General features: G+C 42.7%; 1 protein-coding gene across 1 annotated transcript in view; it reads left to right on the plus strand.

The window, feature by feature from the left end:
- Nucleotides 1-17,413, plus strand: part of RFTN1 (raftlin, lipid raft linker 1) — a 190,159-nt gene that overhangs the window by 72,250 nt on the left and 100,496 nt on the right. Inside the window, exon 3 of the mRNA XM_045791689.2 lies at nucleotides 4,064-4,250. Within this exon, the coding sequence (XP_045647645.2) occupies nucleotides 4,064-4,250 (187 nt within the window). The remainder of the gene's footprint in view (nucleotides 1-4,063; nucleotides 4,251-17,413) is intronic.

Genomic DNA, 17,413 nt, shown 5'->3' on the forward strand with positions numbered 1-17,413 from the left:
TTTTCACTTTTTAACATACTGCATTACCTTGTTATTTATCTTGCTTACTCAGTTTTTGGTGCCCCTTAAATTTTGCTTCTGTGGCAATGTCTCCCTACAGGGTGTTGCACCCTAGTCTCCATCCTGCCTGGGACCTGGGGGTATGCAGGTGGGGGGCATCATCCACTCTTGCTGCAGATGGGAGAAGATGGCCGTGCAGGTCCCCATAGAGAGCCTGGAGCTGAAGGGCTGGGAATTCCAGGCTCTTGGCTGTGTGAGGTTGCGCTCTGGATGACGGGCGGGTGCCTGTCCTTAGGTCCCCAGTTTCCTCACCCAGGAGGGGAGCAGAGAGGAGAGTGGCTGGAGGAGGACCAGAGGAACGCTCTGGAGAGTAGTTCTCAGCCTGAGTCCCCAGGAGGGCTTGTGAAGGTGTCGATCACTCAGATTCTGATTCAGCAGGTCTGAGGTGGGGCCCCAGAGCCTCCATTTCTAGTGAATTTCTCCAGCTGCTGCTGCTGGTGGACCAAAGAGCACACTTGGAGGACCTCTGCTCTAAAGCAGGGGTCCAGGGTAGGGGTCCCCTTGCCTGGGTCTGAGGAGGTACTTGGCAGGTTTCTGTGCACGGGAATTCAGAGGGGCTCCGCATTCTTTACCAGATTTGTCCTTGGATTTTTTTGTCTAGCAGCATATCCAGAATGTACCCTTCAAAGGAAAAGACTGCATACTTTCTTGCTTTCCTGGCCAATCTTCTATTTGTCACTGTTGTTAATGGAGATTTCTGCAAGATGCCGGACACTGCTTTAGAGTGAATCATTGCTATAGATTTTTTTTCCTGTAAATTTCTTGCATGATGTATGGAAATGAGAGCTACAGTAGCTGGCGTTAAGCAGTATTCTTAAGTAGCCCTAGATTTTGTTGTTTAAGTTTGTGTTTTACTTTTTATTTATTTTTAAGATTTTATTTATTTGAGAGAGAGAGTGCATGCACGCGCACATGAGTCAGCAGGGAAAGGAGCAGAGGGAGAGGGACAAGGCGACTCTGTTGAGCTGGCTCCACTCAGGGCTTAATCTCAGGAGCCAGAGATCATGACCTGAGCCGAAATCAAGAGTCGGATGCTTAACCGACTGAGCCACCCAGGTGTCTTGAGTTTGCGTTTTAAAATAACACATTATTTTTTAAAATACATAAGACACTTTTAAATAATGTTTTTACATATAAATAAGAAACTTAAAATGTCTCATAAATCCTCCACCCAGTGACCCCTGTGGATGGTACTAGTACTGCAAGCACAAAATAAAAACCACCTTTCCATCCTTCTCTCTGTACTCCAGCCCTCTCCAATAGTCAAGTATTCGTGATTTCTTTCAGAAAAAATTTTATTCTCAAAGAGATTATCTTTCTAATTATTTTTTATACAAGACTATCATAAACACTGTTAGAAACCTTGCCTCTTAACTTAGTGATTTATCTTGGATACATTTCCCTCAGTGCATAACAGATTTATCTTATCTTATTTATCTTATTCTTGTTAAATGGCCCATAGAATTCATCACTGGGGTATCCCAGTGTTTGGCCAGCCAGCCCTCTAACTATTTAGTTCCAGGTTTTTGCTATATGAACAGCCCTGTAGTATCGTTGTCCATACATCTTGAAAAACATCTGTGAGTCCAGCCATAGGCATGATACCCAGTGGTGGGGTTGTTGGACAGAGGGTATGTGTATTTTTAGGTTTGAAGGCAAACACCATATTACCCTCCAGAGAAGTTCACCCTATCGGCCGTGAAGAGCATGCCTGTTTCCCCAACATTCTTGCCCGCAATGAGTAGCATTGAAGTAAAATTTTTAAAAAATCTATTATTCTAATAGCAGTAAAAATAAATAGGAATAAAATTGATAAGTGTACAATATCTATGTGAAGAAAACTTTAATATGTGCCTGAAGGACCCCAAAGAAGTGTGAAATAAACAAAAGTCATGCCTTGTTCTTGGACAGGAACTTGCGGTATATTGAAAATATCCATTCTCCCTCTGTTAAGCTATAATTTGATTCAATAATATTAATAAGATTATTTTTTGGAAGGAGGGTTTGATGAACTGGTTTTAAAGATCATTTGGGGGAAAAAATAAGACTAGACAGGAAGATTCAGAAACTAAACAGGAAGATAGGAAGTTTCAGGAAATAGCCTGACCAGAAATTAAAACATAACATTAAAATTGTTAAAACAGACTAAGGGATCACAATCATAAACTTAAATATATTCAGGAATATAATCTATTATAAAGGTGGCATCTCAAATTAATGAGGGAAAGGGGGTGGAATGTCGAATTCATATTGCATAAATTCCAAATTGGATCAAAGACTCATAACCAAAAAATGAAATATATAATAACAGAGAATTGTTTTGTAATCCCAGATCTCTCTGCTATGACACAACACTCAGAAGTCCTTGAAAACAAGATTGAGAAATTCAGCTTCAAAATTCTTCATGACAAAACCTACCTTATGCAAAGTCAAAAGACAATAAATTGGGGAAAGATATTGCAATTGGTACAACAAATAAGAACTAAATTTCCAAATTTATAAAGAGGTTTTACAAACCAATAGAAAAAAGGACCAATAACCCAATAGAAAACTAGCCAAGATTATGAACAGTTAATAGAAAAGATGACACAGATAATATTTAAACATGAAATGTTCAATGAGAAAAAATACAAGTTACGTAGTAAGAGATATACAAATTACCACCGTAGGGATCAGTTTTTCACTATGAGATTAGCCAGGGCATGGAAAAAGGAATACCGTTACACATCACTGGTGGGAGGTAAATCCATGCTACTCTGTGGAAAAAATCTGGCCATATCTGAAAAAATTACAATACTTTTATCTTTGGCCCAGCAAATTCCTAGGTATGGAATTCCTAGGTATGACGTAGTACACATGCACACATGTGAAATTATGTCGGAGTGATATTTTTCACTAGCATTACTTATAAAAGCCAAAGTTTGAATAACCTGTGGTACATTGTACAGTAGAACACTTCGTGTCTGTCAGAAGAATGAGAAAAAGCTCTGTGTGCTGCTATTGAATGGTTTCTAAGAAAAGGATACTGTCAATTCATGAAAATTAGCAAAAAGCCAGATGTGTAACACTGTGCGACCATTTGTATGAAAAGGAAGGGAGATATGTAGACTTTTTTACTTGTATATGAATTCAGCAGTTGTTAACCTGTATACAAAAAGTGAATAATACTGATTGCCTCTGGGGAAAAAGTCTGAAGGGGGATAGAGCTGGGATGTATAATTTTAACTATGTGTTTGCTTGCACCTTTTGATTTTTGAATCTTGTCTATCCTTCTCAAAACATTGTTTTAAATACAAATCTTAAAATAATTCAGTAGGTGAAAAATATGTGTTTTGCATACTTCTAAGAAATGTGGAGTTAATTTGAGTGTTTTTTCAGATATTGATTAGCTTTTTATGTTTTTTAGGCAACTGCTTCTTTGTATATTTTGTCTTTCTCTCCCTTCCCTTTCCCTTACAATTCCCCTCCCCTTCCCTTCCCTTCCCCTCCCTTCCCCTCCCTTCCCTTCCCGGCCTTCCCCATCCTTCCCTTTTCCCTTCCTTTCTCTCTCTCTCTTTCAGTGGTTTCTTTGCAAATTAAGGAAATTACCCCTTTTCTTAAGTGTCACAGAAATTTTGTTCCAGATTGTCTTCTGACTTTGTCAGTGCTGCTTTTTGTCACCTGGGAATTTTGTATTTGCATGCGGTTGTCATTTTTTCCTCATCCTTCTTCTTTTCTTTCTTTTTTTATTTTTGAGGGGGTGGAAATGACTTTTCCAGTGTGATCTCTGAGAAGATTAACTCTAGGTTTAAAATATCCAATTAGCAATACTTTTGGATGAGTTGGAAAATAATCTGCTGTCTTTTTAAGTTCTCTTTGACAATAGTAGTTAAGACAGGAGTAAACTCATTCTTAGTAAGAGGTGACCTGGAGGTCTGCAAGGGCAAGGGGAGAGGGACTTGGTTGGGGGAAGGCGGGCCCTTTTGTTGCGTCCCTCATAAGCCTCTCCTCTCTCCACCTCCAGCGGAGCTCCCGAGGTGCTCGGCGGTGAGGCTGGCCTCCCTGCACGACTTGCCCACCCAGCTCCTGGAGCTGTACCAGCAGGGCTTCTCACTAGTGGCTCTGCACCCCTTCGTGCAGCCGACCCATGAGCGGGAGAAGACACCCCTTGAGCACATCTTCAGGGCCATCCTGATCAAGAAAACTGACAGGTAAGTCCTCTGAGGTGAACTGTTAGCTTCACATGACGAGGTGGATGATGTGTGTTGAATGGAGAAGGGGAAGTGAGAAGACTGGGGGTAGAGAATATATTTGAAGTTTTCGTGATGTCTCCAGGGCCTCTGCCCTCTGACAGGTAAGGCAAAGTGATAGACAACCAGAGAGAAGTTGCATAGGGTCCTGCGAACTGTCCACACCCGACTGCATGAGTAGGGAGTTCCATATTATATCCTGACCCTCCTTTAATTTACTGGATGACACTCAACTAGAAAGACGCCTCCTCCGAAGAACTGTACGCCCAGAATGATGCAGCTGGTGAGAGTCTCATACTGTTAATCTGAAATGCATGGCTGCAAAACACACTGTTTTTTTGAAGGCTATATACAAACTTATTATCTTCCTCCAAGCTCCAGAAATACTTGGATATTTTAAACTTACCGTATGTTCTGTCAGTCACTTGGGAGGAGAAACAAAACCCACTTGAATCAAGTGCTGTGGTTGGTTTGTCTTTATTTTAATTTTCAAGGCTTTGAGGGTGTTTTCAGTATGGCTGGTCCAGTTGAATGCTTATTCTTATATTTTTATTGGGTCTCATTAGGAAGAGAGAGGTGGAGGTTGGCTTCTCAAAAGGAGCAGTGATAATTTTAAGTGATTTAAAAAAAACAACGAAGGTGGGATAGTAAGCACGATATGTTTTTGTGCTTTATTTTGAAATAAAGTCTGGCAAAAGAAATCAGATCGGTCCTTCGGCCAACCATGATAGGAAGAATGACAACATGTGCTGTAATTTAAAGAGAGAGAGGGCAGAGTGACTGCTTCTCTTTCTCTCTTTTCAAAAGTTACTTTGCCTGATAGACATCTGGTTAGTGAGCTCACCAGAGACAGCTGTGAGGTGGAGGGCTGGGTGACTAAGACAAGCTCCTCCTTCCTGGCCAGTAGCCGCCTTTTCTTCGTGGCTGATCAGGCTCTTAGTTGGAGTCAACCTGTGTTGGAATTTGAAGTGAAAGATGGCAGACACCTTTGCTGACATCCGGAATAACCATGGTTTTTGTAGAGTGAAACTTTTCTCAAGTCTATCTTTTTTGACTATTCTTTCCTTCTGTGGATTTGCTATTTCCAGGTCAATCACCAGAGGAAATTACCGCGGAGCCACAGTGGTTTTAGGTTCCACCAACACACGGGGTGTGCGCGATTATCATAGGTCATTCGTATGGAGTGCTCACCATATGCCGGGCTTTATAGGTCTCATTTCTTTCTCAAAAGTGGCCTTTGAAAGAGGTACTCTTTTTATTTCCATTTTAAAGGTAAGGAAGCCGAGGCCTCGATGTTGACTTGTCTGTCAAGGTCGCACAAATGGCAGCAAGCAGAGCTCTGATTGGTCCCTGGCAGGCTGACTCCCATCTGAACCCTGATGTGAAGTACCTGCCGTATTCCTACCCCCCCGTGATTCTTGTGGACAACCCCTTTATGAGAAAAGCAGGGAAGATATCTTTGGTTTTTAGATGAGGTGGTAATTTCATTATTCCACTTTCCTCCATATTACCACTCTATGATCTCAAGTAAGTCAGAATTTCAGAAACAAAACAAAAGAAAACCAACTTGCCATGTACCTTCCAGGTTACACAAGGCGTTCGCTGGGCATCAGTGATTTGGCTTCTTTCATCATTCCATTGGACTTGATGTTTAGAGGGGAGGGTCCACTTTGGTCAGGTCACAAGAGTATCCCTCAGTGTAATTGTACTGCACGTGATGATGGCATGGGATTTGGCATGGAGTCAGCACATCATTAATGAATTTGACTCTAATGTGAAGATGTGCTTTTGTTTCATCTCTTTGTTCGTGTTTGTGGTGGAATAGCACCTGTCAAACTTTGATGTGCCTCCTGCGCCTCTCTTGGGGATGTTGTTCAAGTACAGTCTGATTCAGCAGGTCTGCATTTGGGCCTGGGACTCTGCATTTCCAGCACATTCCCAGATGATAGCAATGCTGCTGGTCCATGGATCCCACTTATAGTAGCAAGGGTGAGAGGACCTGACTAATTCTTGTCCGGCTCCATGCCTGACACTCACCAGCACTACTGGGGATCGCCCCTTCCCTGCTAGGGAGAGTTTTGAGTACCAGCAAGGTGAGAGGGTACCTGGCTGGAGGGCCCGTGTTCTGTGCTGCATCTGGCTGTGAGGGAGTGCTGTCGTGTCAGGGGCACATTAGTAGATTTTTCTGGTACTAAATGATTTTCAATGATCTGATTAGATGAGGTAGGTGAGAAAGCTCCTCTTAAGGGTTAAGAACAGTCCCTTTTGGGGATAGCCCATAACCAGCCAGCAGTGGAGCTGAAGTGTTCGATAGATTGTTTTTCACTTCCACTGAGGACAGTCCCTGAGTTAGTGAACTTACTTTCCAGGAAAGGAAAATGAGCCATTAAGAAGAATGAGACATGAGTGTGCAGGAAGGCTTTCAAGAAAGAGAAGTTGGCATTCTCCTTGGGTTTAAGTTCACTGTAGTCTACAGTGCCCGGGGTCTACATGCTGCTGGATGGCTTTCAGGAACATGCCACGTTCTTAATAAGTAGATTCAGAGAAAGAAATTCCTTGGATAACTTTGTGCCAAATCTTTGAAACTGCTCTCACCCCCACCCCATTGTGTTTATTTTTTTAAAAGGAGATTGCTAAAGCTTGTCAATTTGTTGTGGTAATGAGAATTGTAACTTACCATTCTCATGGCAAAAATGACCAAGAGAATTTCCCCACTTCCGTTCCCCATTAGTATTGGGTGGGAGGGAGTGGTGGTGGGAAGCAGAGTCACTTTACAATATCATTTTAAAGGACAAATATTTTCTCTCCTAGCAAACAGAATAACCATGTGTTTTTGCATCCTGAGGAAAAGACTCCACACTATTAAAAATAAATAAACAAAAAACAACAGAGCTTTTTCTGTATCAGTAGGGAGTTTATATAGTAGAAAAGAAACAAGGGAAATATGTGATTAATTTTTAATAAAGACTGTTAAAATGATATTTTTCACAAAGTCTGCCAAAGTTCTGACAGCTGTAGATACTGTTAAATGAAATGATTTAGCTCTCAAAGAGGAAGTAAATGCCTGGTTAATATTTTCTAACTGGACCATCCCGAAAGAGCTATCGGTAAACTTTTTAGAGTACTATCAGTCCAAATCAAGTTCATTCACAAGAATTCCTGTGGGATGACAACTTGAAACTTGGATGTGAATCTTAATATGTTTGAAAGGTGAACATAAAGTTTTTAGCAAGTAACTGGCCTTTGGGATCTGTAGCAAGACCAGGAAAAAGAACAGAACCATATAAGCTTACATTCACTCCCTCACTCATTCCTTTGCAAACACTTACTGAACTCTACTCTTTATAAGGTATTTTGCTAGGAGCTATATTTGGTGGGGAGGTGGCCGGTGCAAGGTTCAACTAGACATGGAGCTTGCCTTCTAAATACCTGTGATTTAACTGAGAAAATAGGGCGTGCACCTGATGCCATGGGAAAAGGAGAAGCCACCTCCCACTGGAAACGAAACAAAGGAAATGTTTCAAGGAAGGAGCTTTTAACTTGGTCCTGATTTCTTTGGGGGCAAAAATAGGAGTAATGTGCAGGAGGCAGGAAGAGTTTATTGAAGTCTTATAATGCAGTGTCTCCTGGTGGAGTTTGGATCGTTTAAGAGCACCACTGACAGTCGAACCGGATTATTACGGAGTCACTCCAAAAGCTCAGTGCAATAACATTCCTTTGAGCCCTGTACCGTTTTGACGAACTTTACTTAAATCCATGAAAAATTACCTGATCCTTTTTCTTGAAAAATCTGATAACTGCCATTGCATTTTAAGATGTCAGGCCAACCCACACTCCTCAGCACAAATTGTTCTTGATCCTAGGTGTGTTGAATTTACTTGAAAACTGACTGACGAATGAATAGCTGAGTTTGAAATATTTAATGAATAAGTAGAAAGAGGGTTTGTACTACTTTCCCGAAACTCTTTCTTTTTTAGAACACTTAGTGATTTTTAACAGACAGTTTAGTTAGTGTAGTTTCATTCACTCTGAAGTCTAAGTACAGTTAAGTTCTCCTTCATTTTTTTTGGGCAGTTTTCCTTAGAGTGAGTTGCCAAAGATCTCAAAACTTGATGGCTAAGAGAAGTCACTTATTAACATGTCATGAGTGTGGCTTTAGTTCTAGGCCGTTTTATGGTTGTAGGCATGAATACAAAAACGCATCGTGCCACTCCATTTTTCAGCTGTTGCATTGTCATTGTTCACATGTAGAGCCGGTTCGGGGTGTCTGTGATGTGTTGCCATTTGGGTCCAGGTCCCCTGGGATACCGCCTTATATGGTACAGGGGACCACAACACCTGCGAACCCCTGTGGACATTCATTGGGTGCCCTCTGGCCTCGGGTGAGGGGGTGGGGCGCACAGAGGAGCTGCTGCTAATGCAGGGGGTGGGATGCGGAAACCCTTGTGAAAGGCGGAAAATGCATATAATGAAAACTGCCCTTGAAAATCTCTTTCCTTGCCCAAGAAATGTAATACTGGAGCATTTCTCTACCTGACCTGTGCATGTTTTCCTTCAGTACAAGATCAGGTTGGTGTTTCCAACAGTGAACCCCATGGGGAAGTAGGCTGGTTTGGTTTACAGGGAGTGTTCCTTACAGTCACACCTGAGGGGGTGAGGTGCTGCATTGGAGAGGCGTTGGTGGGAGCCGAGGTGGAGGGAACAGGATCTCCACGCCTCCTGTCTCACATCCTTTCTGGGACACATCTGCCTCTTAACTAGAACAACTGGCTCCATTTTAAGTGGTAAACGGTCGTCTCTTTCAGGGAGATTTGTCTAAGATAAACATGTGTGGTGTAGCTTCACTATGCACAGATGACTCTAGAGAGCTCTCAGGAAAATTACCTACTGGGGGGGGGTTGTCAAATACATATGATGTAAATGATGTGAATGCCCAGCTCAATCTATAGGTCTTGGTTTTCACCTCTCACCCAGAATTTGTTAATGGGGGCGCGTTAGAGAAGGAGGCTCCATGGCCCCCTTTTGCTCTGGGTCTGGAATGATGGTGGATTTGAACAGGGAAGCAAGTGGTGAGGAGGGTCTCCCGGTCAGGGGGACTGTCCCAGGGGAGCCCAGAGCCCCGAAAAGTAGACCACAGATGGTGTGGGGTGACTGGAGCACAAGTCAGAGGGAAGCAGGGAGGAGAGACATGAGGCTCCTGGATCGGCATGAGGCCTCGGACAGCTGGATTGAGAAGTTTGAATTTATCCTGAGGTCAGTGGGGAACCATTGCAATATTTTTGTTTTGTTTTGGAGGAACAACCCTTAGAAGTGCTGAGTTTTCAAAGCAAAAGAAGGGAGGCTAAGAGGCAAAGACAATAGAGGCTGAGAAAACAGTCAGGGAGGAGCCAGTGGGTAACTCAACTAGGCTGCAGGGAGAGGTAAGGCAGAGTTGGGTGGGAGACGCGTCTGATGGGGGGAAACAGTAGATTTAACATGTTGCGGCAAAGGGGTGGCATGAAGGAAGAGGAAGAATTAAAATAGGAGTGCATGTGTGACTCAGAGTGGCTGGGAAGGTTAATTGGAGGAGGGAGGGTGGGGATAGGGAAGGGCTGTGTCTTGGTGGGGTTTCCCAGAAGCAGATCCTGAGAGGGTCATCAAGGAAGTGTTCCCAGGAAACCTCAATTAGGAGTGGGGACATGGGACAGAGAAGGGAGGGAGCCAACAAGGGTACAGTGTCGGTCTTGGTCTGATTCTGCAAGAAGCAGTGAGCCCATCTTGAGGCTGGGAATCGCTTTCATACTTCTGCTCCCAGCAGCCATTTGCCACAGGCTGCCTCAGACACTTCCCAGGTCTAGGGCATAACCCGGCAAAGCAGTTCCATTAGCCAAGGAAGACCGTGAAGCATGCAGAACCTAGGGGGACACACAGAGCCAGGAGGGGTTTGGGAGCACCTGCTGCAGCCACCACAGAAGGAATGTGATTGGCGTCAGTTTGGTTGTGTCGTGTGTGCGGGCAGTTGCTGGGGGCAGAAGTTCCCGTGGCAGGTGTCTGCTGGGCAGGCAGGAGCCAGGAGAGAAGTCTGAGCTCAGTGAGGCCGTGGGAGGCTGTGGGAAGCCATGGTGAGCCCATGAGGACAGGCCCACTTCTGTGTTGCTGGCTGAGCCCAGCCTGTTGTGGTCCTTGTTCTCTATACCAGATGCCTCTAGTAATTCTTAGAAGAGACGCCGCGGCTTGCCGAAAGCTGTGCTAAGTGAGCTGCTCTGTTCCAAATTGACCATATGCTCGGAGTCGGAGAAGTTTTTCCTCTCAGACCGCATCAGCAAGCTGTCCTCCCAAGTACTTACGAGCAGCGCAGATTGCTAGATGAGTCAGCGCTGGCCGCCCAGTGTCAAGTGATGCAGTGAGAGACGATACTTTTGGCTTTTGGCTGTTTTATTTCCAGGAAAGCAAATAGCAGAAAGTGCCCGGCCTTTCCCCCTTATTCCCGTTTTGGGGCTGGGAATCTGAAATCCTGAAGACTGCCTTTTTCTCTAAGATAGGGCTTGTGTCCTTGGGTGCCTCCAGGGGCCAGGACCTTGGGTGGGGGCTCGTGGGTGTCAGGGATCCAGTGCCTAACTCTGCCCTGTTGTTGCCAGGTGTCAACCAGATCTTGTACCTTTTTTCAAGAAAAGCTGGAAATCTGAATTTTTATATGAAAACATCTTTTTCAATTTTGCCTCACTTTTTTGAAAATACAGACATACCTTGCTTTATTATACTTCTCAGATACTGCATTTTTTACAAAATGAAGGTATGTGGCTGTCCTGGGTCAAGCAAGTCTATCAGTGTCATTTTTCCAAAAGCTGCTCACCTCGTGTCTCTGTGTCACATTTTGGTATTGCAATATATCAAGCTTTTTCATTATTATTATATTTGTTGTTATAGTCTGTGGTCAGTGATCTTTGATGTTACTATTGTAGTTGTTATGGGGCACCGTGAATCACACTGATACGAGACAGTGAATTTAATAGATAATAAATGTGTTCTGGCTACTCCACCAACTGGCCGTTCCCCCGTCTCTCTCCCTCTCCTTGGACCCCCCTATTCCTGGACACATAGCAGTATTGAAATCAGGCCAGTTAATAACCCTGCAGTGGCCTCTAAGTGTTCACATGAAAGGAGTCGTCGCATGTCTCTCAGAAACTAAAAATGATTAAGCTTAGTGGGGAAGCCATGTTGAAAGCCACCATAGGCTGAACACTAGACCTCTTACACTACCCAGTTAGCCAAGTTGTGAGTGCAAAGGAAAGTTCTTGAAGGAAATTAGAAGTGCTGCTCCAGTAAACACAGAAACGATAAGAAAGTGAAACAGCCTTATTGCTGATATGGAGAAGGTTTCAGTGGTTTGGATAGAGGATCAAACCGGCCACAACATTCTCTTAAGCCAAAGCCTAGTCCAGAGCAAGGCCCTGACTCTCTTCAATTTCCTGAAGGCTGAGAGGTGAGGAAGCTGCAGAAGAAGAGTTTGAAGCTGGCAGAGGTGGGTTCATGAGGTTTACGGGAAGAAGCCATCTCCATAATATCAAAGGGCAAGGTGAAGCAGCGAGTGCTGACGCAGAAGCCACAGCAAGTGATCTGGAAGATGGAGCTAAGATAACTAATGGAGGTGGATGCCCTAAACAGCAGATTTTCATTGTAGATTAAAACAGCCTTCTACTGGAAGAACGTGCCATCTAGGACATTTGTAGCTGGAGAGAAGTCATTGCCTGGCTTCCAAGCTTCAAAGAACAGACTGCCTCTTTTGTTAGGAGGTAATATAGCTGATGACTTTAGGTTGAGGCCAGTGCTCATTGACCACCCTGAAAATCCTCGGTCCCTTAAGAATCATGCTAGATCTACTCTTACTGCTCTGTACACGGAACAAGAAAGCCCGGATGACAGCACATCAGTCTTCAACATGGTTTACCGAATATTTTAAGCCCACTCCTGAGACCTCCTGCTCAGAAAAAAGATTTCTTTCGAAATATTACTGCTCATTGACAATGCAGCTGGTCTTCCAAGAGCTCTGATAGAGATGTGCAAAGAGATTAATGTTGTTTTCATGCCTGCTAACACAATGTCCATTCTGAAGCCCATGGATCAAGGAGTAGTTTCGACTTTCAAGTCTTAATATTTAAGAAATACATTTTGTAAGGCTCTAGCTTCCAGAGATAGTGATTCCCCGGATGGATCTGGGGAAAGCGAATTGAAAACATTCTCGAAAGGATTCGTCATTCTAGATGACATTAAGAACATTTGTGATTTGTGGAAACAGGTCAAAATATCAACATTAGCAGGAGTTTAGAAGTTGATTCCAGCACTCATGGATGACTTAGAGGTTCAAGATTTCAATGGGGAAGGTCACTGCTGATGTGGTGGAAATAGCAAGAGATCTAGAAGTGAAGCCTGAAGATGGGACTGAACTGCTGCGATCTCACGATAAAACTAATGGCTGAGGAGTTGCTTCTTATGGATGAACAGAGAAAGTGGTTTCTTGAGATGGAAACTACCACTGGTGAAAGTGCTGTGAACATTGTTCAAGCGACAACAAAAGATTGAGAATACCACATAAAGTTAGTTGATAAAGCAGCAGCAGGGTTTGAAAGGACTGACTCCAATTTTGAAAGAAGTTCTATAGACAAAATGCTATCAAATAGCATCACATGCTACAGAGAAATCATTTGTGAAAGGATGAGTCAATGGATGTGGCAGATTTCATTGTTGTCCTATTTTAAGAAATTGCCCCAGTCACCCCAGCCTTCAGCAGCCATCACCGTGATCAGTCAGCAGCCATCAACATCAAGGCAAGACCCTCCACCAGCAAAAAGATCAGGACTAACTAAAAGGTCAGATGATGGTTAGCATTTTCTAGCAATAAGTATTTTTTAATTAAAATATGTACTTTGTGTTTTTAGACATAATTACATTGCACACTTAATGGGCAACAGTATAGTGGAAACATAACTTTGCTATACACTGGGAAACCAAAGAATTCATTTCACTTGCTTTAGTGTACTATTTACTTTATTCCAGTGGTCTGAAACCAAATCTGCAGTATCTCCAAGGTAGGCCTGTAATATTGTATAGCCCTAACCCCCCCACTGGCTGCCATCTTGCAATCTTTAAGATTTCTGTATGATGCTTATTTTGGTGGAGTTAATCATTCACCCTTTGAGCCGTCTATTTCACACACAGCAATCATTAGACTTCTCAGACTTCTCAGACTGTCTGCCCACCCCTCCTCCCCCTTGCTAAATCTTCTTTCATGTTTGGATTCCCGTTACTTACTTAGAGTGCCAGGTGGTGAGTAGGTGTTGCTCAATAGAATTTTCCTGAATTGAGTGGAATAAAACTATACCCTGGAATTTTGCTACCATCATTCACTAAAAGATCATAAATTCACTGCAAAATGGATCTGTCTTTGGTTTACATATTTATTAGTACCAAAAGTGCATTTTGATAATGCAGCCACACAATATGGACCCCAAGGAATGGAACACACACACACACACACACGATCCGTTCATTGTCCAAATAAAAGTAATTTGCCACAAGGGTATATATATATGTTATTTTTTACTCTTTTTTTTTTTTTTTTTTTTTACTTTTTAAAAACATCCAAAGGATGGCCTTCAAAGGAAAGGAAATTTTTTTGGACCTTAAGTAGAGTACAAATGCATTACATTGCCTTTTTTTTTTTTTAATAGCCCACAAGATAACATGAGCATTTTCTTTGGCATATGAAAAGGGCAAAATTGGGAAAGTACAAAATTATACTGGAACTAAAAAGAAAATTATTTTAAAAATTATAATCGAAAGTATCCTCTTTAAGTGGTCTTGTGTCTCTTCATGTCTAATTTCTACCAATTACTTTGACTCTTGGGAGAATTACAGGGTTTCTAGAAAGAGGTTTCATAATTAAACAAAATACACAGGGGGTAGCAGCCTACGGGGGTGTGCCCTAGAAAATGCTCCCACACGAGGCTGGGGTTCAGCCCTGGAGCGTGCTGATTGTTGGAATCACACGTGGAGAAGAAAAGTAACACTGGGTGTAGCAGTGATTGACATGCATTACGGTGGTGGAGAAACCACAGCAGCTGGGTTATTCCCAGACAGCAGAAATTGAGGAAGGTGAATTCAAAGTTCTTTTCTTAAATCAGAGCAGGGAATACGAAGGTGTTTGTTTAGCATGGAGGTCGTTATTTTAGATTCAGATGTAGACAGGGCCCCCATTCTGTGCTCACAGCTGCCCTCGTTGTTGGCGTGGTATCAGCCTTCATCAGTTTTCTCAAGCTTCCCGAGGTGTTTGGAGGACTTGATTAGCTCTCCTGGGCTGCCACTGTACCCCCCAAGGAGCTGTCCAGCATCACCGAAGACTACCTTAATTTATTCCTCCTATTTCCCATCTCACGCTGGAGTGACACCCTTTTCTGGTGTGTTGAAGTATCAGGATTCACTGTTAATTATTGTGTTTGCACTTTCCAATCTAATATGCTGGTGTAAAGCCACGTTCTCTTGGGGGAAGAGAATTTTTTTCAATCCACACCCGTAATGGCTTGCCTAGTTACTTTTATTCTCCACCTCCAAAGTGTCGGCCTTTGTCCCAGTGGAGAGAACAAGAGAGACAGAGTGCATTGTTCAGTGAGATCTCATCCTCCCCCACCCCATTTTATAGTGTCCTAGATTGCCTATGTCTTTCTCCGTGTTTTATTTTTTATTTATTTATTTTTGTCTCCTCTGAGAGAGAGAGAATTAGCATACTAGTGATTTCCAGTCTTTCCCCAGTAGTTTAGAATGGCAGAGAATAGCGAGCAGGTACCAAAACACAGCGCGAGCACGAAATTTCTTTGAAATTTCCTGTTGATCTTATGCAAATACTACAGTACCATGAAATGTCTGTATTTGTTTTAAAATAAATAAAGGCCCCTTCCTCCCACAGTGCACACAATCTTTCAACAACAATGGAAGATTTATTCTGTGGCGTTACAGGTGGGCTATAGGGATTCCTACACGCTATTTTGAGGGCCTTGTGCACACAGTATAGGTAATTTAGTTGCAGATACTTTTACTGAAGTGTTAGATTTTTGTATTTGTATGCCTATTGCATATTAAATTTAGGAACTCAGATTGTCTTACTTTAAATATTCCTGGCAGTCTTTTTTGTCTTTTCTCTTCTTTGTTAATCAGACTTAAATTAGATTGTGTGTGTTTTTCAAGCTGAGAAAGACACGGGCATTACCAGTGTTGGGTCCTGGAAAAGACTGGTACTAACTTAATTTTAAAGTTTTAGCTATGAATGCAGCAGCAGGTGAGAAATAACATTCGGATCCATATAAATATATTATCAGTAATTTCAGTGTCCTTAGATTTTGATATAATGATTATCTTTATATCTAACTATCTTCTATAATGTTTAAGTGGTTGAAAGATGAGCCATTTTACAAAGAGGTAAACGCCATAAATACGATTTAGTGGAGTACATCATTTCATTTGCCTCCCATTCATCAACCCCGAGTTGGAACTGAAAATGGCTCCAAAGGCTTTAAAAACCAAATTAGTAACTCGTATTCATACAACACCTGTTTCTGAGGGTCTGAGAGCACTTTTGCTTCACTCCTGTGCGTTGAGTCTTATAATTTATTCTCGCTGTGTCCTCATGATGGTTGTTTTTGTTGTTAATATTTGTTGAAAACATTATCATGTGTTCAGTGGAGGTTTTAGACTTAATTCTGTTTTGTAGCTGAAAGGTACCATTTTCATGCCTTATCCCCTACCTCCCATTTCATATTGTAGGAAAATTAGCCTGAAGAAATTATTAATGTGGCGCCTGGGTGGCTCAGTCGGTTAAGCGTCTGCCCTTGGCTCAGGTCATGCTCCCAGGGTCCTGGGATCGAGCCCCGTGTCAGGATCCCTGCTCAGCGGGGAGTCTGCTTCTCCCTCTCCCACTGCCCCTGCTCGTGCTCTCTCTCTCTCACTCACTCTTTTCTCAAATAAATAAATAAAATCTTTAAAAAAAAAGTTATTATGACTCCTTAGTATTGAAGTGTGGGGTGGGTTGGGGGACTGTGTGGTAGGTATGGGGCTTAGGTTCTATCTTGAGGCTCATGGCACAGAAATATACCATCTTTCAGCTCAGGAGCCCTGGACTTATAGAAGGGTCCTCAGAGAATTCCTAGAATCCTCTGGGCTTTGCAGCATCTTCAGTCCCCGTAGCTAGGCTCTGGGACCAGAGGTGTAGTTATCCCCAAACTGGTTTTAGGGCATTTTGACACTGCAAACCCTTTGGAGTACCCCAGGTGGCTCCATTCAGCAGGCTGGCTGGGTCTTGTCAGTTTTTGCACTAAACAGTTCTGTGCAAATGGTTCTGAGGCCCTTAGTGCATTATTTTATCTCTGTTACCTAAAAAAAATACCCCAAAAAACCCAAAATGTATTTATTGGGTGTCTTGTGTCTTCTAAGGTAGTATCCTTTGTTAGAGAGAATGAGATGAGCACAATCCCTGCTCTGGGGAGATTTATAACATACCCAACTTGTTGACATTTTTATTTTCAAACTTCTATAGTTGAAGTCCCCAAAATGTCTCTGTGAAACAACCGGGATCTTATTAGGAACAAAAAGCCCACTTTTCTTGTGAAGAACATGGATATGTTTGCAGGCATTTCTGAATATGATTCATTATTTATGGCACCAGCCATAATAGCTCCCATTTATTTGTTGCCGCGTTTGGCCAGAGTTCTCGCTCGTTGCTTCATGATACACATTATCTTCACTCCTGAAAGCAAGATGAAGACGAGACTCAGTATGGTGACTTGTCCAGAGTCATGCTTTTGATAAGTGGAGAAGCCAGAATTCACATCAGGATCTGTCTACTACTAACACTATTCCTTTTTAATTTGTTAACCATTAGGGTTAGGGGTAAGAGCAGGGTAGGATTTCTCTTCCTATATAGTGTCTCAACTATTGACAGTTTGGTATATTAAGCAGCATCCCTGGCCTGTACCCACCAGATGCCAGTAGCTAACACCACCACCCCTGCCCCTGGCCTACAGTTAATGACAATCAGAATGTCTCCAGATAGTACCGATGTCCCCTGATGGGCAAAACTGCTCCCAGCTGAGAACCTC

The sequence above is a fragment of the Ursus americanus genome, chromosome 20 (genome assembly GCF_024610735.1).
Source record: "Ursus americanus isolate L20-20 chromosome 20, mUrsAme1.1.p, whole genome shotgun sequence".
Classification (NCBI taxonomy): Eukaryota; Metazoa; Chordata; class Mammalia; order Carnivora; family Ursidae; genus Ursus; species Ursus americanus.